General features: G+C 54.4%; 1 protein-coding gene across 6 annotated transcripts; it reads left to right on the top strand.

Moving 5' to 3' along the window:
- Positions 1-1,852: 1,852 nt before the first annotated feature.
- On the top strand, positions 1,853-26,337 carry NDEL1 (nudE neurodevelopment protein 1 like 1). Of its 6 annotated transcripts, XM_053960074.1 has the most exons (10): positions 10,423-10,443; positions 10,624-10,721; positions 12,084-12,237; positions 13,802-13,950; positions 14,941-15,077; positions 17,061-17,234; positions 17,964-18,055; positions 20,070-20,221; positions 23,370-23,404; positions 24,865-24,950. In XM_053960074.1, exons 2-10 carry the CDS (start codon positions 10,636-10,638, stop codon positions 24,870-24,872), a joined length of 987 nt encoding a protein of 328 aa, XP_053816049.1. In that variant the 5' UTR covers positions 10,423-10,443; positions 10,624-10,635; the 3' UTR covers positions 24,873-24,950. The 6 variants fall into 6 exon arrangements, with proteins under 6 accessions (XP_053816052.1, XP_053816050.1, XP_053816053.1 ...); XM_053960077.1 differs by lacking the exons at positions 10,423-10,443; positions 23,370-23,404 and adding an exon at positions 1,853-1,946 and having other exon boundaries at positions 24,865-26,337; XM_053960075.1 differs by lacking the exons at positions 10,423-10,443; positions 23,370-23,404 and adding an exon at positions 2,771-3,408 and having other exon boundaries at positions 24,865-26,337.
- Positions 26,338-26,774: the final 437 nt, after the last annotated feature.

Raw genomic sequence — 26,774 nt, 5'->3', positions numbered from 1 at the left:
ACAGGGTGACCCAGAAAGGCCCGTGCGGGGCTCAGGGGACAGCCAGGCTGGCTGGACTCGTGGCTGGGGAGAGGTGTGTGCTCCTCATCCTCGGGCTGTCTGCAGCAATCCACGGGAAGGGCAGGAACGGCATGGATAACGCCATGTACGAATGGATGGGACGCGGCTGCGGGGACAGAGGTGGCCGTGGTGGCAGCGTGCCCACGGAGGGCTCCGGCTGTCCCAGATGCGGTTTGGGACCCGGCAGCAGCGGCCCGCGGCAAGGGAAGCACGCCCGCCGCTAATGACAGCCCGGGCAGCTAATTACAGGGCAGGAAATTAAACACGCAAAGCCAGCTGGAGTATCGGGGCAGTGCCAGGGAGCCCTGCAGAGGAACCCGAGCAGCCCGGGCACGGCGGGGACACGCCGGGCACCGGGACAGCCATGGGGCAGCGGGGCAGCCCCGCCGGAGGGGCACGCTGTGCCGAGAAAACGGGATGGGAAAGGCACGATGGACCGGGACGGCCGTGGAGGCTGTCAGCTCTGCTAAGCTCAGCTCGGAGGTCCCTGTGGGAGTTCCAAAAACCTCTGTTCAAAGAGTTCCCTGCTCCGGGGTGCGGGGAGCGAGGCAGCGGGCGCAGGATGCGGAGGAAGGAGGCGGAGCTGCCCCTGCCCGCTCCAGCGCTCGCCCGGAGGGATGGATGGATGTCCTGGGAGCCCGAGGGATGGATGTCCTGAACCCCGAGGGATAGATGTGGGGTGATGGATGTGCAGCACCCCGAGGGATGGATGTCCTGAACCCTGAGGGATGGATGTGCAGCACCCCGAGGGATGGATGTCCTGAACCCTGAGGGATGGATGTGCAGCACCCCGAGGGATGGATGTCCTGAGCCCCGAGGGATGGATGTCCTGGGCCCCCAGGGATGGATGTCCTGGGCCCCGAGGGATGGATGTGGGGTGATGGATGTGCAGCACCCCGAGGGATGGATGTGCAGTGGTCCCGAGGCAGGGACGGTGTCCATGCCCGTGCCTGGGTGTGCCCCTGCCGGGGTCACCGGGGACAGAGCGGCGGAGGACGGGCAGGGGGCAGTTCCCGAAGGCCGCAAAGGGAGGAGGGCGGGACCACCTCACCCCGGGGGCGGCCGGTGGGATGGGGGCGAGCAGGGGGGGATCCCCTCGCCGTGCGGAACGGGCACCGGGCACCAGGACCGGCACCGGTCACCGGCACTGGCACTGGCACTAGGCACCGGCGCCAAGCACTGGCACCGGCCCCAAGCACCGGGCACCGGGCACCAGGACCGGGCACCGGCACCAAGCACCGGCCCCAAGCACCGGGCACCGGCACCAAGCACCGACACCAGGACCGGGCACCGACACCAAGCACCGGCACCGGGTACCAAGCACTGGGCACCGGCACCGGGACCGGGCACCAAGCGCCGGGCACCGGCACCAAGCACCGACACCAGCACCGGGCACCAAGCACCGGGCACCGACACCAGGACCGGGCACCGACACCAGGACCGGGCACCGGCACCGGGCACCGACACCAGGACCGGGCACCGGCACCAAGCACCGACACCAGGACCGGGCACCGGCACCGGGCACCGACACCAGGACCGGGCACCGGCACCAAGCACCGACACCAGGACCGGGCACCGGCACCGGGCACCGACACCAGGACCGGGCACCGGCACCAAGCACCGACACCAGGACCGGGCACCAAGCACCGGGCACCGACACCAGGACCGGGCACCAAGCACCGGGCACCAAGCACCGGGCACCGACACCAGGACCGGGCACCGGCACCGGGACCGCCCAGGCCCCGCCCCTCGCCCCGCCCCTCGCGTGACGACAGCGCCCCGCCCCGCCGGGTCTTGCGTCACGCGCCGGCCTCGCCCCCCAGTCCCCGGATGAGGCGGCCCCGGCGGGCGCGCGCTGCGGCGGCTGTGGCAGGGGATGCGCTCCGGTGAGCGGCGGGGCCGGGGCCGGCGCGGGGGTCCCCGGGTGGCCCCAGCGAGCCGGGCCCGGCGCGGCGGGCGGGGGGCGCGGGGCGGGCGCGGACGGGGCCGGGGGCGCTGCGGGCCCCGCTCCGCGCCGCCATTGGCTGGAAATTGACAACGGGGCAGGGCCCGCCCCCGAGCCGCGCCATTGGCTGCGGGCGCGGCGCCGCCGCCTCCCATTGGCCGCGGGCGCTGTCGGTCACGGCGCGGCCCCGCTCGGCCGCCGCCCTGGCCGGTCCCCGCCGCCCTCAGCGGGGCCGCGCCGGGGCTCGGCGCTGCCCGGGCCCTGCCCGCCGCTCCGCCGGCCTCGGCCGCCAGCGCGGGCGTTTTCCCGTCACTGGCAGGGAGCTGGGCGCGTGGCCCGCGTGTGTTGTCGTAAAATCCCCGGTCGGTGCTCTGCCCGGGGCGCAGCGTCTTTTTTTTCAGGAGGAAATTCCTCCCGGAATTGGTGCTTGGGTGCTGGAGGGAGGAGGCGGTGGAGTCATCACCCCTGGGGGAGTTGAGGGACAGGCCGGTGGAGCTCGGTGCCCTGCTGGGTGACGAGGGCTGTTTGCTCCCAGCTTGGGCTCGCTGCTCTCAGGTCCTGTCCTGCGCTGTCCCTCTGCGGTCCCGCTGGGCTTTGTCAGTAATTCCCTCGGTAATTCCCTCGGTAATTCCGCCAGGGTTTCTCTCCGGGGCGGTTGCCCTCCCTGAGAGCCCTGTGCGCTGTGTCTGGACGTGCCCAGCCCGAGCAGCCCGTGCCCTCGCGGGTGATGAGCGTGACCCGAATTGCAGCAGACGTGCGGGAAGGATGCGCTGGGAGGAGAGCAGCGACACTGCCTAGCCAGCCCAGCGATCCCAGCGGCACATCCCTGTCCTTCCCGGGAGGAGCAGGGCTGTGGAGCTGTGCTCTCCCTCCCACATCCCTGTCCTTTCCAGGAGGAGCAGGGCTGTGGAGCTGTGCTTTCCCAGCAGCACATCCCTGTCCTTTCCAGGAGGAGCAGGGCTGTGGAGCTGTGCTCTCCCACCAGTACATCCCTGTCCTTCCCGGGAGGAGCAGGGCTGTGGAGCTGTGCTCTCCTTCCCACATCCCTGTCCTTCCTGGAGGAGCAGGGCTGTGGAGCTGTGCTTTCCCAGCGGCACACCCCTCTCCTTCCCGGCTGTGCTCTCCCTCCCACAGCCTGCTCTGCGCTGGGAGTGACTCAGGGCTTCTCTCTCCCCCCTGCCTTGACTTGCTCACAAGTGCAGGGGAGGAGGGCATGTTTGGATGCCTGTGGCATTTCTTGCCTGAGAGGTGGTTCAATACCCGAAACTGCTGTAGAAGAGTTCCTTGGATACTTCAGAAATTTTTTTTTCTTCCTTTACATTTTTTTTTCCAACTCCCACCCAAGAAACAATTCCTTGTTGAGGAAGGAACTGTTCCTGCTGAGACCTGGTGGCCTTTCCAAGGTCAGTGTTTTGTTAGAGATGTCAGTAACTGTAAGAGGAAGAAGCTGTCCCAAGGCAGAAAAGAGACTGGGAAGCTTTTAGGTATTTTGGAAGGGGCTGCCCAGGAAGGTGGTGGAGTCCCCTTCCATCCCTGGAGGTGTTCAAGGAGCTCCTGGATGTGGCACTCAGTGCCCTGGTCTGCTTGACAAGGTGGTGATTAGTCAGAGGTTGACTTGATGATCTCAGAGGTCTTTTCCAACCTGAATGATTCTGTGCTTCTATATTTATTTATTTAAATGCCAGTTTGATGTGTTTGCAGTGTGACTGCACAGACAGGCTGGTTGATGGTGCCAGTTCACTGTGGCTGCACAGGCTGTGGCAGAGGTGGGTAAAGAGTGTGGATCTGGGATTAGTAGTGTTAGGTCTGCCCTAGAAGAGATCCCCTGTCCTGTTTCCTGGCTGGGCTCTGCATTTCTGTATTGTTGTATATGTGGAGGCAGAGCCCTGGTGGGAAGGTTTAATAATTTAATTAAAGTTGTCACTGGGAGTGCCAGAAGTGAAGGAAGTGTTCAGGGGCAGTGTTTGAGTCGCTTTCCTTCCTCTTCAGGGGAAAACCCTCCCTTTTTTCCCCCTGATTCTTCAGAGTTTGCAGATACGCAAGATAATTCCGTGTTTGCTGGAGAAGGACAGAGAAGAGAAAGGAAAATAGGAAAGTGGAGAGAAAGCACGAGACTGATGATGTCTGTGACCTTGGTGTCACAAGGAATCTTGTCTCTGGAGATGCTGCTGGCAGCAGACTGCCAAGAAGCACAGCAACAAAGCACAGTTTATGCCCTCAGTCCATTAAAGTTGTTTTTTTCAGGTGCCAGGAAAGTCTGACTGCAGAAGGGAAATGGTATTTTTGCAGCCCTTGATGTTTGTGACACCACAAACAGAATCAAGATAAAGTGGGGAGTGTGTTCACAAAGTGCCTGCTCTGCTGTGCTGCCCTGACCCCCAGGGCAAAGCCAGACCCATCAGAGCAGATTTTTCATGATGTGCTTGTGCCCCTCAAGGGCTCTTCTGTGCCCAGAGCTCAGTGGAAGGTTGTGCTGGTTCCTTCTCCTGATCAACACAGAGATTGGGGGGTTTCTGTTAATATTCTGTTAATATTCTGTTAATATTCTGTTAATATTCTGTTAATATTCTGTTAATATTCTGTTAATATTCTGTTAATATTCTGTTAATATTCTGTTCAGAGCCCCTCTCTGCTGGGAGCTGCTCTGTGATCCATTTTGGGGGATATTTTTCAAATCCATTTAACCCCCCCCCCCCCCCCAGCACTGGTAGAACTTCAGAGCTGTAGAAGCAACAGAATTCAGTCCTTTTGGCAGAAATCCGTGCTGAGTGCTTTCCCCTTGGAATTCCTTGGACACTGGGTGGTGTCCAGAAGCATGTCACCCTCTGGCCACTGCCCTCCCAGGAGATGTTGCCATCGGGATGGTTTGGGCTGCTGGGGTGTCCCAGGGGACCTGGAGCTGTCCCTGGTGCAGGCTGTGTGCCACAGCCTCCCGGGTGAACCACTGCTGCTGCCTGGGATGCCCTGGCATTCCTCACGGTTTAAAGGGAAAGCAGCAGAGCTGGAGCAGGTGGAGGTGGCTGGGTGAGCCCCAGAGGGGTTCAGGTCCTGGCAGCCTGCTGTGGGTGAGGATCAGAGCTCCTGCTGCCCGCCACGCCTCGCCAGCCTGCCGAGGAGGGAGCAGAGACTGAGGCAGGGACAAGCCTCCTTTCCACAGGCTGAATTGCCTTCTCAGTTTGCTGTTTGCTCCTGCCTGTGTGGATTCATCCCTCTGCAGTTCCTGGGTATGGAGCTGGGAGTAAATTGCTGTTTGCTCCTGCCTGTGTGGATTCATCCCTCTGCAGTTCCTGGGTATGGAGCTGGGAGTAAATTGTCCCCGTGCCCAGGCCAGGGTGTTCTGGGACATGCACACCCCCAGGAGCCTTTCCTTCACCTCTGCAGGTACTGAACCTGCAGCAGGAGCTCTGCTTTTTTACTCCCTTCAGTGAGGTTACTTGGGAAGGAACAGCAGTCAAATAAATGCCTGAAGCTTCCCGTGTTTGTGAAAGCAATAAATGTTTTTTATTACAAAATTCTGATATTTTTTGTAGTCACAGGTTGATTTCTGAGAAGAAGCTTTTTTTGCATCAGTGCATTTCTTCTGGTTTCAAGGCTTCTAACCCAGTGCTGGCTCACTCTTCAAGGGTTTTCCTGTGACTGGATATCAAATATTCACCAGACAGATGAGTCTTGGCCATGTGGTGTAGAGCAGACATGTTATATTTGATTAATGAGGCTGTTGAGATAACAAGGCTTTGCTGCGTGGTGCTTGGTTTATCTTAAAGGCTTTTCTGAATTTGGCACCAAGTTCCTGCAGGTAGGGTTGGTTATCTCCTGCCTCCTGTGCTGCCCAAATTGGAAATGCAGGATTTATTATTGCAGCAGAGCAAGGAGCGTTGTGCTGACGCTGTGCTCGGTGACTTTCTCCTCTTCCTGAAAGCTCCCGTGCTGCTGTTGTAAGAGAGAAGGAGGCATTTGTTGTGGTTCACTCGAGAACATTCAGTTCAAAAATAGAACTGCAGGAGAGGGTTCACTTCCCAGAGGTTCAGTTTCATCGCAGCGATGGATGCAGGCACGCGTCCAGGCGCGTATGGAAATCCGGCAGCTCCCATTCCAGCACGGGCAAAACAAGCCCAGATTGATTGGTGACATCTGATCTGTGCCTCCTGCTTGTTTGTTTTCCATCTTCCAATAAGGCAGTGCACGTTTGCTCTGAGTTTTGGCTGAAGTGCTCCAGTCACCTTGCTTTGGTTGGGTTTGCGGGGAGAAATTAAAGAGCTTCAGGAGCTGGAGGTTACCCGTTGGTCCTCGTGGTTTGAGAAGGTGAAGAATGACAAAACCAGGATTTCTTCTGCTTTTCTGCCCGTGAATCAGCAAAAAGGGGGAAGAGGAAGAAGAAGAGCTGGTTGTGGACAGTCCTTGCTGCTGTGCGTGGCAGCTCTGGATGGTGCCAGCACTCTGTGACGGCGTCATTGCCTCCGAGAAGGGGGGGCTGGCAGCCAACAGGCACTGGGACATTCTGTGATAGCCAGAGTGGGTTGTTATCTCGAGACCTGAAGGCCACATGTGAGCTTGGCAGAACTTCTTGATCAAGTCCTACGTGAGCTGGTTGCTTGTTTAATTCCAAAGGTCAGTGGACATTTGTGGTGCCTTGAAGGGAGGGGGGACCAGCCAAGCGTGGCTGGGGGAGTTCAGCCCTGTGGTTGGTCCTGTTTGAGTGGCCTTGCTTTGCTTCTGCTCAATTTTTCATCTTTAGTGTCTGAAAATATTGGGCAAAGGGGGTTGTGAGGAAGAAAGCAGAAAAATGTGCAGAAAAATGTTCATGAAGATCAAATAATATTAATTCTCTTCATATGGCAGGATTTATGAGCTGTTTTTAAATGGGAGAGTGTGAGGCAATTAAAATCAGGAGGAATTCTTTCTGCAGCCACTTGAGATGCTGCAGGTACATCTGGGGTGAATTGCAGTGCTCAAAGCCATCCCTGCCGTGACGTGTGAGGGGCTGAGTGACTTGGAGAGCAGGGAGGAGTGGATTCCCCGCTGTGGGAAGGGGTGGGTCCCAGCTGAGAGTCGTGTTGGATTTCAGGCTGAGTGTTTTGGTCTTAGATTTCATCCCAAGCTTCGCTGCAGTCTCCTGTCACATGGAGAGCCTGGGAAGCTTGTTTAAGGTACTGTGTTACACTTCAAGCTGTGTTTGTGCTTTCGTGGCTTAGCTGGAAGGTGGCTCCAGAGAGGTTTGGGGTTGGCCTTGTGTGCAAGATTCCTTAAATCACTTGAAAAGTCCTGTCTGCATGTTAGCTTGGTTACTTCTGGTGCATTCTTGAGCCTCTGGCTCTCGTGCTATCCGGAGGATGCTGCTCCTCTCGTTTTAAAGATGCTTTCGAGGTGGGAAAACAGATTGTCCTGTACAAACCCCTCTGGATTTAGACAAGTTCTTAACCTCCACACTGTGGTTTTTTTAGAGTCATTGCAGCGTGGAGAAGTTCTTTCCTTTTCACAGTGGAGAGTTGCTGGGTCCTGCTAACTTTGTCGGGGGGGCTTGAAAGGAGCCCCGGTGTTTTGAAGGTAGTTCTTGTCTGGGAGCAGCTTTGGAGCTGGAGCTGTGCCCACCGAGCTGTGTTTTCCCAGGGCACTGTGTGAATGCTAAGCTGTGTTGGAATGAATTTGAGTGGGCAGCAGCATAAGCCTGCTCTCATTTTCCCTGGAAGACGCCGCTGCATTGTCTTGTCTGCTCCCTGAAAGCCTCAGTGTTGTTTGTCAAAGGCTGGATTCTGCAAGTGCCACGTAAGCAAAGAAGCCCTGAATAGGAAGGACTGGCCGTGCTGGTTCTCAGCTCCTGACAGAATTCCCAGGGCCAGGACAACAGGCAGCAGGCTGAGGCAAAGCAGTTTTTGTTAAACTCTTGGTATTCCGTGGGCATCCGCTCTCCCACACATGAGATGTGTGGAGCTGTCTGGTTGTGTTCTGATAACTCCTGGGATTTGCTCTCTGCTTGCACAATCCATGTTTTTGTGCCGTCATTCTGAGGGAATGGGCAGAGGCTGGCGGAGTGAAGGATTTTCTCATGGCCACGTGCGTGCTGGGAGCAGGTTGGAAGTGTCAGCATCTCCCAGCTCCCAGGTTGATATTTTGGCTGTGAAGCAGTGTGTTTGCAGGGTCTCTGTGTGCCCTAATCCCTTTGTCCTGCCCCTCATGGGAATACAAGTGACAAAAAGAGGGATGTGGGTGCTGGAGCTCAGCAGTGCACGCTGGCGTTGGCATCTGCAGCAGGGCTTTATGCAGAGCAGTCAGCAGATCCCAAACCCCTGCTGATGGCATTAGGGATGGTGGGACACGTGGAGCAGGGGCAATCATCACCTACCACCCCCTTCACCAAGCAGGATGAGAGAGTTGGAGAAGATCTGGGTGGGTTGGGAAGGAAGAATCCCTGCCCAGGGCCTGCGGCAGCGCTGGGCTGAATCTCCTCCCTCCAGTGTGTGGAAGGAAAAGGTGCTGGACAAGGAGCGGGGGGCAAACACACACCTCCTGTCCTTGGGAGCCCCAGGCAGCCCTTCCTGGACTTGCTCAGGCTGCTGTGCTTGCAGGGATCCCTCAGATGTTGATTTCCAAGGGTGTGCCCCGTGTGAGCAGACAGGAAGGAGTCTTGTGCCTTATCTCAGCTCCTTCTAGGAAATGATGTAAGACGCTTCCTCCTACGAGGTTTTTTCTAGCCACATCCTGAGTTTTACTGACAGCCCGCTTGGCTGCTCACCTTTTGAGCCCAGCTCCTCTGGGGCTGTGGGAGCTGAGCCTCTGTTGTGCTTTATCTGCTTTATTCTGGGATGAATTGCTCCCTGCTGGTCTGAGCCTCTCCGGTGTGCCGGTTTAGAGCCGGTCAGGGAAAGGTTGGAGGATTTGTGGAAGGGGTGGATCAGTGCTTGACAGGTGCTATGGATGGCACCCAGCAGTGCCTGGTCCTGGCAGTGGGAATCACTGTCCAGGAGCTGCTGGACACACCTGAGCTGTGTCAGGTGTCTGCTCCCATCATGGAACTGCAGCAGTTGGGGCAGGAATGCAGAGCTCCACATCCACAGGTTCTGCACAGGACTTGGGATTTGTCCCTGTGGAGTGGCTGAGCTGCCTTGGTAACAGCTGATGCAAGTACTCCCAAAGACAATCCAGTCTGAAATTTGTGATGGGAATGGCTCCACAGGTACTTCTCATTTTCTCAGTGCAGGAAAGGAAACACCATCCGTTCTCCTGAGCCATGACACGTTTGCTCCTGCAGTAAAGCTGTGCAGTTAAATAAACACAGTGTGAGATCTGAGGTGGTTTTGAGGTGCTTGGCCCTCTCTGGATCAATTTGCTCTTGGCTTGTGGCAGCTGCAGGCTCAGCTGGAGAGCCAATGTGCCAGCTCTGCCTCGCTGTGTTTGGCCTGGCTGCCCTCTGATGAAAGCATGGGATTGTTCTGGCCCACTTTTAGGTGACAAAAATGTGGGTCACTGAGATACAGAACACATTAGTGTGACAATTTTAGCCTGAAGGGACACAGTTGGCTGGGAAGTGATGGCTGTTAGAGTCAGGACTTGTAGGTCAGCTCTTCTGATCAATGGGCTCGGTGCAGGCGTTGTTCACAGCCTCTGCTTGGAGCACAGGGGAGCTTGGCTTCACCCCGTTCTTTTTCAGGGTGCTAAGGACACAATTTGAGGCTTTATGAGGGAAAAAAAAAAAAAGCCTTAAAGAGCTGTGGGATTGCTGGGGGAGGGCTCAGCAGTGGTGCATCTCCTCACTGGGGTCTGAGCATTCTCCTGGTCCTGCTCTGTATTTTATCTCCTTCATCACCCCTGAGACCTGGTGTGTGCTGATGTCTTGTGTCCCCTAGACCATATAAAACCATACCAAAGGTATGTTGGGTTCTGTTTCTTGTGCTGGGGATTTTTCCTCCAAGAAAGCAGGATCCTCACAGAGAGGGGATCTGCAGTGCCTTGGTGTGGGAAACTGCTGTGAGCACCTCCAGGCTGGGAACACTCCTCTGTGACGTGAGCATGTCATTTATGGGACAGGCTCATCTTCCTTGTGGCTGTCTAGGGCAGCAGAACTACGTGGGTAATTCCTGTCCCCTGCATGTGACACAAGTAGGAATTAGCCAGGACTTGCTGCAGGAAGAATAAGTTGAGTTTTGATCTCCACACGGAGCTGTTTGTGCTTACCTCGCTTGGAGTGTTCATCCCCTTCACTGCTCTCCTTTGCAGCTCTAAAAGCAGCTGTAGTGCAGTCACTGTGTGGTGGCAGGAGGCAAAATCTCTTCAAAGCATTTAATGAAGTAAAGTGGGAAGTGGGAGCTGTAAATTTGAGTGTATTACCAGCTGTGGGCCTGAGTGGGCTTGTGGCACCCCTGGAGTTTTGGTGGCAGCTACAAAACACAACCAGAACGTCTGCTCTCGTTTCAGGCTGCTCCACAAGCCCTTGCAGAGGCTGGGTAAGATCCTGGGGCTCCTTGGGGCAGGTCTGGGTGCTGGGTGAGCCCTGCGAGGGACTCTTGACATCCTGGCTGTGGGTGCCAAGTCCTGGTGCCGTGGCACACCCAGGATTGAGCAGAGGTTTTGGGGTGCTGTGCCCAGGTTTATCCTGAGGGAATCCCTGTGTTTGTGTCCTGCAGGTCGTGTTGATCATGGACAGTGAAGAAATCCCTACTTTTTCGAGTCCAAAGGAGGAAACTGCATATTGGAAAGAGCTTTCCTTGAAGTACAAGCAAAGGTATTGTGGATTTGCAAGCTGAATTTGGTTCTTAATGATCAGAATTTGGATCTTAATGATGGCTGTTTAATTTATTCCTCTGCAAGGCCACACCAAGATGCTTATTAGACACTTAGAGAAAACCTGTGAGAAGAGAATTCTCTGGAAAGGATTTCCAGCTTTAAAATTTCCATCTCTGTGGGAGCTGAGTGTTTCTTGCCCAGTGTCACCATGCCAAGAACTGCAGGCTATGTTTTGAGCATGTTTGAGCAAGAGCAGAGCCTTTTTATGATCGTGTGCACCTTTGTGTAATTAAAGTGCTGCCTTGAGTGGTATCTTGATGTTTTATCATAAGAAGGCGCCTTTGGGCTTGCCTTGTATCTTTCCTGTTCCCTCAAGCTTCTTGTAGTGGAATTACTGGTATGAAAAGTGCCTGATTTGGTGTCTGCTGCATTTTATTCCAGTGTTTCATAGCTCCTGGTCCTGCCTGTACCTGTGGTTTGCATCTCCAAGGGGACACAGGGCTTTGTTACCAAAAGTGCCAGGAGAAGCTGCTCTCTGCAGCAGTGCTCTGCAGCTGGAGGGACTGGGGGCTGGGCTGAGGTTTTTTTGGGAATTAAATCCCTGTCAAGGCCAAAGAGCCCAAGGTCCAAGTGGTTGTTTTTGTTTGGTGTGGGGTTTTTTGGGAGGGACGTGTTGGGAATGTGGAGGGGCCTGTCCCTGTGGAGAGCCCTAAGCTGCTCTTGTGTGTCAGAAATTCCATCTGAGGCACCACGGGATGTGTTGTTGCCCAAAGCCTCGGTGGTTTTCTCTGCTGCTTGCTCAGGGCTGAGCTATTACGTGTGGTAAAGATGCAAATTTAATAAGCAAAGTATGTGGGGTGGCTACTTCTGGTATTGAATAACTCGCAGTGGTATGAGGTAGGGATGTCCTGCCCTCCTGACTCTGCATGATTTTTACAAACTTTAATTTTCCAGCTAGTGCAGAGATGCAGAAACTGTTGTTCTCTCTTCAATTGCTGACCAAAATCTGGTTAAATGTTTGCTTAATTCATTGTCTGTTCCATAAAGTCTGCCAGCACTGAAAGCTAATGGAGCACAAAGTGCTTCTCAGGCTCCCTTGAATCCTGTAAATAGCTTTGATTCCACACAGGCATTCAAGGTGGCTGCTGGGTTTGTTGTAAGGGAATTAATTTCCTTCAATAGCTTCGTTTAATGTAATTTCTCTATTTTCCCATTCTCCTTTTCCCCCTTAGAGGTCTATGGATGACACTTAAGTGCTTTAAAACTCCTGGTTTTCAGCTTTTTATTTTCGAAGAGCTGCAGGTTTTGTTTTAACGTGGGAGATGCTGGCTTTCCCACTGATGCAATCCTCTCCTTGCAGCTTCCAGGAGGCCCGTGAAGAGCTGGCTGAGTTCCAGGAGGGAAGCAGGGAGTTAGAGGCTGAGTTGGAGGCACAGCTAGTGCAAGCTGAGCAGAGGAACAGAGATTTGCAAGCAGATAACCAAAGACTGAAATATGAAGTGGAAACATTAAAGGTAGGTTTTCTCTGTGGTGGTGTTGCTTTTCCTTTCAGCCACGTCTTGGATCTCTTTTTGGGTCTTCAGGGCTGATCTTGGGCACTGAATATCCAAATAAAAAAGGAGTTGTCTGGTTAAGATCCACACTGAAGCATCCAAATAAAGCCAGGGACATTTCTGGCAGAATTTTTCTTGTTGACATCATGAAACTTCATCCTGGAGTTTGTGCTGCTTTGAATTCCCCAGGCTGTGCCAAGGAGGAGCTTTATTTGTTCCACAGGGAACGTCAGCATAGCAACAGGGCACAACACAAGGGGTTTTGTCAGGCCACTGCCTTGTCACCTTTCTTTGCAAACCAGTCTTGTTGCCCTCAGGGTCTCCTTGGTTTTATGAGACCCCAAAGAAAGCAGAAAATGGGTGATTTGTGCACATCTTTCAGGGAGCCTCCACGTCCATTCACAGCCGTATCTGCGGAGCCAGGAATTGCTGGAGGTAGCTCTCACTTGATGCCTCTGCATTAACAAGTTCTTGCCTCTCTTGGAATCTTGCAAAAGCATATTTTTGGGTAGTCTTGGCTTAGTTAGTGAAGACAGAGGTTAGAAATTCACTCAGTGGAAGGAGGGTTTGTGGGATTGCTTTGTGTCTCCAGTCCCAGCTGTACTTGCAGGGTCGGGATGTGTTTTATGAGCTCAGTAGTTTCTCCGTAGGACCTCAGAGGATTTTTGGCAGTGAATTCTTCAGTCTGTTGAGGATGAGTCTGTGGGCCTGGAGGTTTTGTGACAGATTTCAGTGGCCCATTTTTGCCAATGGACACATCAGAGAATTTTTGCTGTCGGGGTGGGTGCTGCCAGGGCAGAAGCACGGAGGGGTGTGGCAAGCACATTTCTCTCTCAGGATTTTTCATAGAGGTGCACAGAGAGAAGAAAGAAAATTTCTATTTCTGCTCCTTGTTTTTCCCATGTGGAATGTGCTTGGAGAATTGTTTACCTGGGGTGATTGCTTGGTTGGATTCTGGTGAGGATTGTTTGAGCCTGGTGGCCAATCCAATCCAATCCAATCCAATCCAATCCAACCCACCTGTGGCTGGACTCAAGAGAGGGGCACGAGTTGTGAGTTAGAGATGGGAGTTAGAAAAATAGGTTTGTAGTGTTAGTATCTCCTTTAAATAGTATATTAATGTATTCTAGCATAGTTATAATAAAGAAATCATTCAGCCTTCTGAGCTGGAGTCACACATCAGCATTCCTTCCCACCGGGTTCACCTGCATTTACAATAGAGGGGGAGGCACTGCAGTTGGATTTCTCCCTGCCTTCCTGGAGCAGCTGTCAGTGCAGGCTGAGGGGAGCAGATGCAGGGATGGATCCCTGAGAGGCAGCTGTGCCACGGGGAGCTGGCTGCCATTCTGAACTGCAGCCAGCTCTGATGCTCACTGCGTGTTCCTTCTCTCCAGTTTCTGCTGTGAATTGCCAGCAGTCCCAAACCAGCATTCTGCACACAGAGTGACACTTTTTGTCCCCTTTTCGTGCTGATGGCTTGGCCAGTGCCAGGAGCTGATGTTTATCTGCCTGTTCTTTGTTTCAGGAGAAACTGGAGCACCAGTACGCCCAGAGTTACAAGCAGGTGTCGTTGTTGGAGGATGACCTGAGCCAGACAAGGGCCATCAAAGATCAGCTGCACAAATATGTGAGGGAGCTGGAGCAGGCCAACGATGACCTGGAACGTGCCAAGAGGTGAAGGCTGCAACCCTCCTCTTCCCTCCAAGTTTGCACCACAAAGAGCTTTTCTTTGCTACTCAGCTCGAGCATTTCGTTGTTCCTTAAAGGGAAAGCAACAATCAGAAAAACCCCAAACACCCCCAAGACTTTGGGCTCTTTGGGCAGTGCAGTTGCCCCTCATCATCAGCTGGTTCCTGTTGCAGCAGGAAGGGCAGTGGGGCAGTGTGGCTGGTGCTCCTGTGAGGAGCAAGGCCAGAGCCAGCCAGGCCACTGCCCTGCCCTTGGTGCCCCCAGCTAAGTGACTGATAGCTGTGGTCCTGCTGCCTCAGAGCCCCTTTGAAGTCAGAGTCTCCTGCTTTCCATAGTCCCTGTTAGATCAGCCAGGCCAGAGGAGTCTCCTGGTGCCTTGCAGAGCAGCTGGAGGGAGCAGTCCTGCCCTTTCCAAGGGCTGGAATGAGCAGGCTGCTGCTGGGAACACCCAGACTGGGAGGAGGTCCTGCTTCCCTTCTGCTGGGTGGGAATTCTGCCATTGATTCAGGGAGAGCAGAATGAGCCTCTGGCCATCTGGAAAAAAGATCTGAGAGCTGAGCCCTGTTTGCACAAGGCTCTTAAGCTCATGGCTAACATTTGACACTGGTCTGGGGAGGAATTGGGTCTTAGGTAATGGCTCTGCTGCCCACCTTGCTGGGCTGTGCCTGTGCAGAGCCCTGAGAGCACAGCCCCACCTGAGCTGGGGCACTGATTACTGCATGGCCTGGGGGAAAAGGAGCTCTGGGCTGGCTCTTTTCCCACATCCTTGGTACATCTCTGAGAGCCAGATGCTATCGTGTTCTTCTCATCTTTTTCTCCTGTTTCTTTGATTACTCCTTTCTAAGAAGCATTTCCGTGGCTTTCAAATGCTTACCTTGAACATAGCCCTGCTAACATTTTCCTTCTGTTATGCTTTTGAATAAGCTTTTATGCTGGCTGAGCTGAAGAACCTAATATTCTGGATTTTGTTTCTAGGGCAACAATAGTTTCATTGGAAGACTTTGAGCAAAGGCTGAACCAAGCTATTGAGAGAAATGCATTTTTAGAAAGTGAACTGGATGACAAAGAGTCATTGCTGGTCTCTGTACAGAGATTAAAGGATGAAGCAAGAGGTATGGCTGGTCTGGTTGGTTCTGGCTCTTGCTGCAGGGTTGGTTTGCTAAAAGAGATGTGCAGCCAGCAAAGCTCATGTTTCTAGAAAGCCTCACATGATGAGACTTGAACTGGTTTTGGTTTTACTAACAGTGTGTTCTTTGTATGTCCAGCGTAGCCAAAAAGAAAAATATCCTCATTTAGGGCAGAATTAATAATTGATGAATTCAGGATTTTTAACACAAAAATACTCTGTGCCACAGATATAAGAGAATTGAGGAAGTTGCTTCAGAAGTTCCTCTTGCTGTGTGTTTATAGGAAGGGAAAGCAGAGGAAATGACAGGGAAATACAAGATAAATGATCAAGTAACTCTTAAAAAAAAAATCTCTCCTGTGTTCCTTCTAAGCCCCTTGGAAATTGCCTTAAATATATAATTGAAGATGTTCTGGTAAAGGCTGTGTTTAGACCTGTGGGAGATGTTTGGGATGGTGTTCTGGGATGAGATCAGGAGTTGGGGATTCCCCAGTGGGTTTCACACTGAGGATGCTGGGGAAGCATTTTTAATGGTGCTATTAAGTGATTTCTCTAACAGTGGAGGTGATCTGCTCCTAAGCCTGTTCCAGCCAGTAATGGCTTTAGAGGTTGGTGGTTTGCAACTTTGTTCCCTAAATGAAGCTTTCTAAAATATTTCCTCATTTAAGGCCTGGAGCTGAGTGCAAGATCACACCTGACAGCAGGCTGGGATTTTTTTGTTGCTGTTTTCCTTTGTGAACCTTTTTGAAGCAAGTTTGTGCCCCAGAAATTAAGAGCTTTATTGGAAGCACTGGGATTCTGAAATAAATATGAAGAAAGAAATTTTCTGAGGAAGTATATGTATTGTAATTTGAGATTAGGGCAAGAAAACTGGAAAAACCAGCAAAACCCAGGGGACTGTTTTCTAGAACACTGGAACAATCAGCAAAACAGACATCTTGTTTCTTAGATGAGTCATTTGGACATTTTTAGCATTTGTGAGTTATTCCCCCTGGCAGCAAGCAGGAACAGTAGCCTCTAAAAGAACTGGTACTGTCAAACTCAAATATGACATTTCTGATTGAACAGCCTCAGATCCTCTTCTGGGAGGCCAGACAGATTTTCACTTGAGCTCTGCTGTTTTACCTAAAATCAGCTCTGAATATTTGTTACAGCTTAAAAGCTGTGATGTGCAGTTAATTTTGCTTTTGTACCAGATTGAAGCAAGGAATAAGAGGTCTGTGAAAATGAACTTGCTCTGCCCAAAAAGGAACAACTCACTTGTAATGTCCGTGTGCATCTTTCTGAGGATTTGGGAGATCCATTGCTGGGCTGTGCTGGGAGTTCTTTGTAGCAAAAAGCTGTGGAAAGGGAAGGGATAAGCTCCAGTCTGGGGAGGAGGTGAGAGTAAAGCCAGGCTTTTCTAAGGCCCAGTCTTTTCCCCGTCCTTTGGACTGCCCTGCAATCTGCTCTTTTACTTGTCAGGGCATCAAGAAACTGGATGCAACCCTTGGACTGCCTTTGGCTTGTGTGGATTATTAACTGGGAGGAGAATGTGGGGAATGGGAAACACAGGAACAGGTCACTGCTCTGTTTTTCCAAGCTGTGTTTGAGCAGGAGCTGGGCTCAGCAGCAGCAGCTCTTTGTGTCCAGCTGCAGTTTTGGTGACACTGCAAATGGGGAGAAATCCTGAGGCAAATCAGCTGCCCCCATCCCAGGGACAGGGAGCTGTGTGGGGCAGGCAGGGCTGTTTGCTCTGGGATGGGATGATGGGATACTGGGATGGGATGATGGGATGGGATGATGGGATACTGGGATGGGGCTGCTCTGAGGGCTGTCCCCACTGCTGCAGGAAGCAGCAGCAGGCACTAACCCAGGATTGTTGGCAAGTGTCTGCTGCTGCCCCTCCCAAATGAGCAGAGTGTTTATGAGAGACTCAATCACTAATATGGGATTTTGTGGGTTTTTTTTCCCTTCTCTCAACCCTCAGACCTACGGCAGGAGCTGGCTGTGAGGGAAAGGCAGCAGGAGGTGACCCGGAAATCAGCGCCCAGCTCCCCCACTCTGGACTGTGAGAAGATGGATTCAGCTGTCCAGGCCTCTCTCTCCTTGCCAGCTACACCCGTTGGAAAAGGATCAGAAAATAGTTTTCCTTCCCCAAAAGGTACCATCCATAGGAATGGGGTCTGGTTATGCTCCTTAAGGAGCCCGAGGTGGACGTGGGGCTGTGGATCTCACACTCCTCCATGAGGTGTGTTTGAACCCCAGGGCAGCAGTAGGTGCATTTCAGGAGTGAATAGCATGGCAGAGCACAGGGAAGCTTAGGCACTGCCTAGGGGTTTGCACTCTGCTGTGGAGCCCTGAAGATATTTGGGAATGCAGGGAAGTGCAGGGACTGATAATTCTGCTGAAATATGCAGCAGCAGTGGTGGGTGAGCACGGTCAGGAATTTGGGGTCCATCACCACGCTGACTTCTCGGGGGTCCTGTTTCCTCTGTGGGGCAGTGGGATCTTAGTCCAGCCCCTTTTCCCATCTGGAGGGCTCTGGGCAATGACAGGGATTAATCCTGGATGTTTCAGCTGAGGAAGGGAGCTCTGGCTGATCAGATGGATTGCAGTCAGTAGCCTTGCAGATGGAGAGTGCATGAACTCTGCCTGGGGGGGGAATGGCAACCAGGGCAGGGGGCAGGAATTAAGCTTTATCATTCTCCCTGGCTAGTGATCCTGCAGTTACTGTGGGTAATTGTATGAAATGTCTGCAGCAAGATTGTAGATACGTTTGGGTTTTTTTGTTTTTTTTTTTTTTTTTTTTATGTAGAAGCTGATTTATTTAAATTTTTGGAAAACCTGAACTGTGGAGGAGTGAAGTAATAAGATGTGTCTGTGTTTGCAGCTATACCAAATGGGTTTGGTACCAGCCCACTCACTCCTTCAGCTCGAATATCTGCACTCAACATTGTGGGAGATCTGCTACGCAAAGTGGGGGTGAGTGCTCTGGGCTCTCCCTGGGGCTCCTGTCCTTGTGCTCAGTCACAGCACAGCCTTGGCCCCTGCTGGGTACATTCTGGAGCTGCCAGACCATCCATTCACTGCTTAGTATTTGATAATGTTTTATTTTTTAAAATTATTTTTATTTTTAAAGTCTCATCCTATGGTTCTGAATCCCATTTGGGGTGATGAAATTCATATTTGGAATAAAAATTTTTCAAGTGCTAGGCTAGACACTGCCAGCGTGTTCTTACCTTAACTGGGCCTGCAGCTTCCTCTGTCCAGGCTGCAGAGCTGGAGCTCAGGCTGGGAGAGGAGGAGCTGGGATCACCCTGCCAGGGTGGGACAGCTCCTCACCCACTGAGACCTGCCACAGATACTGAAAGAAAAACCAGCCTGGAAACCTTTGGTAAGAAAGTGAGAAAATAAATGAGGAGAAAGCCAAATGCTCCCGTGTGTGGTTGATGGGGAAGTGAAATGCATGAGCCTTTAAAGGGATTACACTGCCAGCAGAGAAGAACTGCTCTGAACATCTGCTGCAGTGCTCCTCAGGACCCAGGCTCTCCCCTTGGAAGAAGAAATGACTTTTGAGCTGCCAGGAGCTTCTCCCTGAGCCGTGGTTTGTGTGTGAGGGAGCTCAGGGCAGCTGTGGCTGCCTGTGCCTGTGCAAGCACGCTGAGCCTGCCAGGAGCTGCAGGACAGACAGTTGTTGTAGCAGAGCTGGACGTGAAAAATCGCCTGGCTGCTCCCCTCTGAGCTCAGCCCTGCTTGGAAAGGGCAGCAGGACAGCTCGGGGTTAGCAGCCACACGTTTCAAAGGGGATCATTGTGAGTAAGAGTCTGCAGGGGATTTGGGGAGCTTAGTGACAATCCCATGTGATTACTGGCCAGGACAGGAAATGCCAAATAAGCTGCTCTGCCAGCCTGCCCTGAGCCACGCTGGCCCTGAGACAGGGCTCCAGCTCATGCACTGCTCTGGGAGCAATTAGAGGGTGCTCAGGTTCTTCGGGGTTTGGCTGTGCCTCACCCCAAGCTTTACACTGCCTGCCTGCAGGAAGTTTCCCCTCTGCTTTCCTGCCTGCAGCTGAGACAGGGCTCAGGTCACACTGCCTGTGGCCAGGGGACAGTCTGTGACACACCTACAGCTGCCTGTGTAGTCCATAACCCCTAAATAAACTTCCAGGGACTCCCAGGAGCTCACTTACCTGTGGCAGCACGTCAGTGCCCTCGTGATGGAATATTCTGTGCAGAGCAGCACCAAGCCCCACATTTGGGGAGGTGAATTTCAGTCTCCAGTGCAGGCATTTGCCATGTGCTGAAGGCCCCCCCGTGCACAGGGGGCTGTAATGAGTGAGGATTTGCTGCTGCAGCACGTGGATATTCAGGATAAGGTGGGTATTCAGCCTCTGATGGTGGCAGAAGGGGCAGGTGATGTTCTGGACTAAAGGAGAGAATCAGGATGTTGCTCCTCCTTCCAGGAGTCACTGTCATTTTACATGGGGGGGAAAAAAAACCTCACCAGGCCTGGTTGGAAGGGTGGCAATGAAGCTTTAGAAATTGACTTTATTTTGCAAGCCAAGATTAAGGAAGAAATTCGAGGAGGCATTGTCCTGGTGAAAAAAACAACTTTCCATGTGCACAGCCCCTCTCAAAGCTTGAGGATTCTGCTTTAGGCTCTCAGTGTTCTGATTAGCTCAAGGCGGCTGCTGAAGCAAGAAGTTTGGGTAACTTCTGCTAGGATTTGGCTTCCTTATCTTGGGTAATTATTTCAGAGTTCATCTGCTCTAGAGTCTGAGCCCTCGTGGAGCTGAGTAATGTCTGGCAGTCTGCATCAGCATCTGTGTGTTTCCTTTGTGGCTGGGTGACGAGGAAATGACAGCTTTGTTCCCATTTTTTTGCCAAGGGTGATCACACTGAAGTCCTATCATGGCAATCTCGGGCTCATGAGCAGCAAAATAATTCCTCTTAATGGTATCACTTCTTTAATGCTGTTTTTCCCTCCCCTTTCGCAGGCCTTAGAATCCAAATTAGCTGCTTGCAGGAATTTTGCAAAGGACCAGGCATCACGGAAATCCTACATTTCAGGGAACGTCAGCAGCGCCGTGATGAGCAGCAACGGCACAAAGTACCCACACCCGGGGCACACGTCCTTCTTCGACAAGGGGTGAGTCAGGGCACAGCTGTGCCCTCGGGGAGGGGCCTCTGGGGCTCATCCTTAGCCCAGCACAGCTCTCCTCCTGCAGGAGGAACAGCTGTGGAGCAAGGGCTGCAGGGGATTTTTGTGAAGCACGGACAAGAGCAGGTGTGGGGGTGGCAGTGCCAGCCCTGCCCGATCTCCTGGTGGCTGTAAGCAGCCCCAGGCAGTGAGGAACGAGCCCTCTGAGAGCATCTCAGGAGCAGAGCAGTGTCAGGTGTGCTCTGGGGAAGTGCAGAACCACAGCTGGAGATTGCCTTGTGGAGCAGGCAGGGGTGTTCCCTGCGAGGGAGGCAGCCCTGGTGCTCACACCCCCTCCGGGACAGGAGGGATGAACCACTGCTGCTGGAGTTGTGGCTCCTCCCTGCTCTGAGCCAGCCTCGGAGGCAGGGATTGCTGTCCTGGGAGCCAGGACCCGCGTGTCTGGTGTGGCCACAGCTCCCTCTGGGATGCTGGCAGTGCTCCTGCAGGAGGGTTCCCCCAGTTCCTCCCAGCACAGGGCCCTGTGGCTGTGCAGGGGTGGAAAGCACAGAGTCCTCCAGTGCTGCTGAGGGCAAAGAGCCTCCACGCTCCCTGCCTGTCTTCGTGTTAATCCTCAGTGCAAGTTAATGCTGATATTCAGCTCTTCCTCAAGCCTACGTTTATTTTAGAGAATGAAACGAGTTGTTTCCAACCTGAAAGTGCCAGAGCAGCCAGCTGAGCTCCCCACATTCATCCTCAGTGGGGCTGTGTGGGGAGCAGGGCAGGCTGCACCTTAAAAGCTGGCACCGAGGGCTTCTGGAGCCACTGGTGTTTGCTGCTGTTGGAAAGGAAGAATTCCGAGCCTTGAAGTCATGTGCAAATCAGCCTTTTGGGCTGTGTGTGCTGCAGTGCTCCTGCAGTTCCAGAAGTGCTGGGGGGGATGATGGCAGCTCTTAGCAGGCAGCACGGCTCTGTTGAGGTGTGGTGTGACAAATAAGCTGATTGCTCTCCGGGGTGGGGGTCACTTTTAATTATGCAGATTGCTGTCACACTCCTTATCCGGGCTGGAGCCTGGAGGGAGGAGCAGCCTGGGGCTGAGGAAGGCTTAGCAAGCCCGGAAGGAAGTGCTGCAGCAGAGCTGAGGGTGGCAGTGGGCAGGAGCAGGGCTGGAAGTGGTTCACGTGCTTGTGTGCAAGTTGCCAGAGATGCTGCACGGCCCCCCTGTCCTGTCCTTGTCCCCTGTCGGCCGTGTGCTGCTGCCAGGCTGTCCCTTCAGGCACTCTGTGCCCAGGAGGGGCTGGCAGTGCCCGTGCTGTGCTCCAGGGCTGCTGTGGAAAGCCTGGCTTGGCCCTGGCAGGGGGGCCAGCCCAGGGCAGCCCGTGCTGCCTGTGCTGGGGCAGGGGCAGCTGGGAGGGTACCCTGACCCAGGTGTGAGTGTAACCCTAACCCAGGTGTGAGTGTAACCCTGCTCCAGGTGTGACTCTGCTCCAGGTGTGAGTGTAACCCTGCTCCAGGTGTGACTCTGCTCCAGGTGTGAGTGTAACCCTGCTCCAGGTGTGACTCTGCTCCAGGTGTGAGTGTAACCCTAACCCAGGTGTGACTCTGCTCCAGGTGTGAGTGTAACCCTGCTCCAGGTGTGAGTGTAACCCTAACCCAGGTGTGAGTGTAACCCTGCTCCAGGTGTGACTCTGCTCCAGGTGTGAGTGTAACCCTGCTCCAGGTGTGACTCTGCTCCAGGTGTGACTCTGCTCCAGGTGTGACTCTGCTCCAGGTGTGAGTGTAACCCTGCTCCAGGTGTGACTCTGCTCCAGGTGTGAGTGTAACCCTAACCCAGGTGTGACTCTGCTCCAGGTGTGAGTGTAACCCTGCTCCAGGTGTGACTCTGCTCCAGGTGTGAGTGTGACTCTGCTCCAGGTGTGAGTGTAACCCTGCTCCAGGTGTGACTCTGCTCCAGGTGTGAGTGTAACCCTGCTCCAGGTGTGACTCTGCTCCAGGTGTGAGTGTAACCCTAACCCAGGTGTGACCCTGCTCCAGGTGTGAGTGTAACCCTGCTCCAGGTGTGACTCTGCTCCAGGTGTGAGTGTAACCCTGCTCCAGGTGTGAGTGTAACCCTGCTCCAGGTGTGACTCTACTCCAGGTGTGAGTGTAACCCTGCTCCAGGTGTGACTCTGCTCCAGGTGTGACTCTGCTCCAGGTGTGAGTGCAGCCCTGCTCCAGTCTGCAGCCACTGCCCCAGTAGCAGCTGGTGGCTGAGTGCTGGGTTGGGCAGAGGGAACTCAGCCACGCCATTACAGCTCCTTCTGCCATTTCATTGGAATATTTGAGGTGTCCAGCTGTTGTCAAGGCCCTGCTCTCAGAGGGCAGCAGGGCAGCACTGCTTTAGGGGAGGCCTGGAGCACAGCAGGGCTTGCACCAAAGCTTGGCTGCAGAACTGGGGCAGTCAGGGTTTACCTGCTTGTTAAAAACCCAGCAGTGTCTGGTGTAAGATCAGTTTCCTGCAGATCTGTCCCTTCAGGAACATGCAGGTTCTGTCCACATGCCAAGGAACGGCAGAACAGCACCTGAGGATGGTCCTCAGGATGGGTACTCATATTTTGCTGTTGTAATTATTGTTAATTGGTTGTTAATGTCAGTTAAACAAAATTGGTTGTAATGCCAGTTTTGTCCAGGAAACAAAACTGCTCTGGGCTCTGCAGGGCCCTGGCACTGGGACAGCCAGCCTGAGGTGCTTGTTCCCCTTCCTGCAGTCTTGACTGCCAGTGCCCTCCTAGCTGATGCTTATTCTTGGCTGGTTTTATGAACCCCTTGGGCTTTGTTTTAATGAAACGAGGTGCAGTTTGATGTGGGAAGTGCCTGAGCTCACACACAGCAGTCAGAGCTGCCCACAGCCCTGACCAGAATACACCAGGCTGGGAGATCTGGGTGTTTTTTCAGTCCCTGGCCCACGTTACTGAGGGGTTTTCCTGGCAGAGGGGGAGCTGTGGTGGCTCAGGTGTGTGCTGGACTGCCCGTGCAGAGCAGTGTCACTGCAGAGCTCAGGCAGGAGGGCTTTGCTGAGCTCTGGTTGAGCACCTTTGCTTGGCCCAGCTGCTGCCTCAAGGGCTGTGCTCAGGAATGTCGTTTTTGTGTGCATAAACTTTCCCTTTCTCTCCACTAGGCGTGAGAAGGTCATATTCCCCACCTTGGTCATGGGTAAATGAATTCATTTGCACTGATTGGCTGCATGTGGTGTAACCTGGGGCTCGGGGCAGCTCTGGGGCTCTGCTAACTGCACGAGGTAGTTGGGAGTGCCACACTAATGGGCCCTGATCAAAGCCTGAGGCTGCAATTGCTCCTTCTCCTGACTTGAGGTAAACCTCTCTGCTGCTGTGACCTGTTGCCAGCATAAGCCTGAGTGCTGCTTGCTTTCTTCATCTGTTTAACACTTCCCATAAGTGCATGTTTCTGATGGAACTGGTCACAGCAGGGATGCAGGGGAAGCGTGGCTTCATGGGTGGAGTTCATGTGGAGGGTTTGCCCTCTGGTTGTGATTTTTCCCTCAGCATTTTGTGGTTCTTGACCTGCTGATGTGGCGTGGTTGTGGCTGACAGGAAAGCAAACAAGGGCACGGGTGCCTGGGAGGTGGCCAGGGCTAGAGCAGGGAGGGGACAGTGTGGGTAGGGACAGCAGTGTCCCTGCTCCATGTCACTGTCCCTGCCCAGCTGGGGCAGCTCCAGAGCTCCTGTGCAGTTCCAGGTCTCCAGCTGTGCTTTACCAGCTCCTTTTCCCCTTCAGGCCAGGCTGGGCAGCTCCAGAAAAATCTTCCACCGAGGATTTGCTGGATACTTAGAGCTGAGAGAGTCTTGGGCATGAGGTGCTAAGTACAAAGTACAGCTTGAAATGCAGATTAATGAGTCCAAATTAGTAATCAGGGCAGAGAGTGCTTGGACATGGACACAAAGCCTGTGGCACTGCAGGGACCGGCAGTCAGAACCATCCCTGAGGAACCACGGCAGGGACATTTCCAGCAGGGAATGCTGCTCCTGGCTGGCTGGGGCCTGCAGCTCCTCGCAGGAGACGTGTCAGAGCACGGAAAAGCTGCAGGAGCCACAGGCTCCTGTCCCACCCCTCTGGGAAGGCAGGTGCTGCACAGCTCCAGCAGGACACTGGGGATGGAGAGCCTCTGCAGCCTGGGGTTCAGGCACCAGGAACATCCCCTGCAGCCCAGTGGGGACTGGGGGGGCACAGAGCCAGCTCTGCTGGGCTGTGACACTGCTGAGAGTGTGAGAGTGTGTGTGAGTGTGTGTGTGAGTGTGTGAGTGTGTGTGTGTCCCCTCCCGGGCACAGGGACACGGGGCTGTGCCTTGGCTCCGGGCACAGGGCACTGAGTGCCAGGGAAGGCACAGCTGGGGCCAGCCCCCAGGGCTGCCCTGACCCCGCACAGCCCCACGGAGAGCCCCGGAGGGCTCAGGCTCTGTGGCCACTCCTCCTGCTGGGACAGTCACCTCGGCCAGGCCGTGCCAGCTCCGGCCCCGGGGCGGGCACCGCGCTGGCAGCAGAGCTGGGGCCCCTCTGCCCTGCTGCCGGCCGTGGAGGAGAGAGGGAGGAGCAGGGTCAGGGTTCCAGTGCTGTCCTGGCTGCTGCTCCCCTAACGGGCTCTCTCTTGTCCCCAGGGCAGTGAATGGCTTTGACCAGGGGCCCCCCGGCCTGGGGGGCTCCCGACCGTCCTCGGCGCCGGGAATGCTCCCCCTGAGCGTATGAGCCCCCAGGGGCTTGGACTTGGATGCTTTTCTCAGCCCGCCTCGAGAAGAACTGCTCCTGATTCCTCCCCATTCCCACCCCGCTGGAACATGACCCTGAGAGGAGACCCCGAGCCCACGGCCCTCCATGTCCTGTCAATACAGTTTGTTTTCTGCTGTCGCTGTAGTGGACGTTCTCTGCCCCGGCCCCACGAGCTGCCACCCTCTGCTGTGCTTGGGGACAGAGTCCTGCTGTGCTTGGGGACAGAGTCCTGCTGTGCTTGGGGACACCGAGTCCTGCTCTGCCTGGGGGACAGGCCCAGCCTCGCCCCCTTGGCTTTCCCTCTCCTCTCACTTAGGTCTGGCAGAGCCCTGGCCGCTCCTCTCACAGGCTCCCCTGTCCCTGTCCCCTGCCAGGCCCTGCAGCTGCTGCTCTCAGACCTCGTGGAAGTGCCCTGGGCAGGCCAGTGGTGGCCCTGGGGCCATTTGCCCTTGGCAGCCGGCCCCAGGTCCTGTCTCAGGGGCAGTCAGAGCAGCTCCAGCCTGGCCAGGCCATGCCATCCCCACTGGACAGCTGGGCACACCCAGAGCCAGGCTCTGTGACCATCCCTGCCCCCCAGAGGGGCCTGGCATGGCTGAGCTGTTCTGCCTGCCCTGGTGCAGGGGGTGGGCAGGGCTGTGTCCCGGGGCTGTGCCCTCAGCTGTCCCCAGGGCTGCCCCACAGCTCCCTGGCCCTGCTGGACTCGGCCTCCGTCCCTCACCCCACACACAGCGACCCCATGGGAGCTTTAGGAAGCTGCTGCTCCCCCTGGCCCCAAGAGCCCCCACCCCTGTGCTGTAGGACTGGACTGTGCAGCCTCACCTGAGGGCTGCTGTGACAGTTCGGGGCCACTGAACCTTGTGGGTCTTTTGAGCAACACATCTGTGTGGTTTCTCTGTCCATGTGCCTCAGAGTCAGTGGATTTTTAGACTGAACCAGCAAATGGAGCCAGGGCTGGAGTTGAGGGTTCAGCAGTCGTCGTTCAGGGGCTCTGCAGCTCCCAGGTGGTTGAGTTACAAATGCTGAGAAAAAAAACCCCACTGGCCCAGCAGTGGAGGTGGGATTGTCCCTTTGCCATTAGGGTTTGTATGGTCCTTCCTTCCTGTGCATCCTCTGCTGCATTTGACTGTTTACATTTGTTTTATTGTACATAGATTTGTAAACATAATACCTTTGCCTGAGGTCTTTGTACATAACTTGGGCTTTGTAGCTTTATTTATTCAGCCTCTCTCTGGCATGTTTCCATAGGATGTACCGTTCCACCCTGGTGCAACTGACATGATGTGGTTTCAAAAGAATGAAAACAAATGAGAGTAATCTTCCAAAAATAAAGTTCTTTTAATGTGGAATCTGTGGATTTTGCAGAACCAGTGGCCGTGGCTCTTACTTTGTCCCACAGGGGTTTCTGCCGGTGTTCAGGCAGTGCCCCATTATCCCACAGCCCTTCCCTTGGGAATGTTGCTCAGTCTGGGCACAGGGGAACGGGCACTGCTGGGGCCATCCCAGCCTCTGCTGCTGGCCCTGATGGGCAGGGACACGACATTTCAGCTGGGGACGTGTTGGAAGCGTCCAGCTGAGCCTTCCAGGGGATTTTTGCTTCCTTAGAGCAGCTGGAAGGAGTTTCCTGTGCACAGGAGCCGGGCTGGGGCCCTTCCAGGGCTGCTCCATCCCCTCCTGGGCTGCTCCATCCCTTCCCTTCCTGGGGCTGTGCCCGTGTCCTGCCCCTGTCCAGCCCCGGGGCTGTGCCCCTGTCCTGCCCCTGTCCTGGGGGCCCTGGCCCCACACTGACACCCCGGGCAGCCCA

Source organism: Vidua chalybeata, chromosome 19 (assembly GCF_026979565.1).
Source record: "Vidua chalybeata isolate OUT-0048 chromosome 19, bVidCha1 merged haplotype, whole genome shotgun sequence".
In the NCBI taxonomy this organism is placed as follows: Eukaryota; Metazoa; Chordata; class Aves; order Passeriformes; family Viduidae; genus Vidua; species Vidua chalybeata.
Note: the sequence above shows the minus strand (reverse complement) of the source record. Positions and strands in the feature narration are given on the sequence as shown.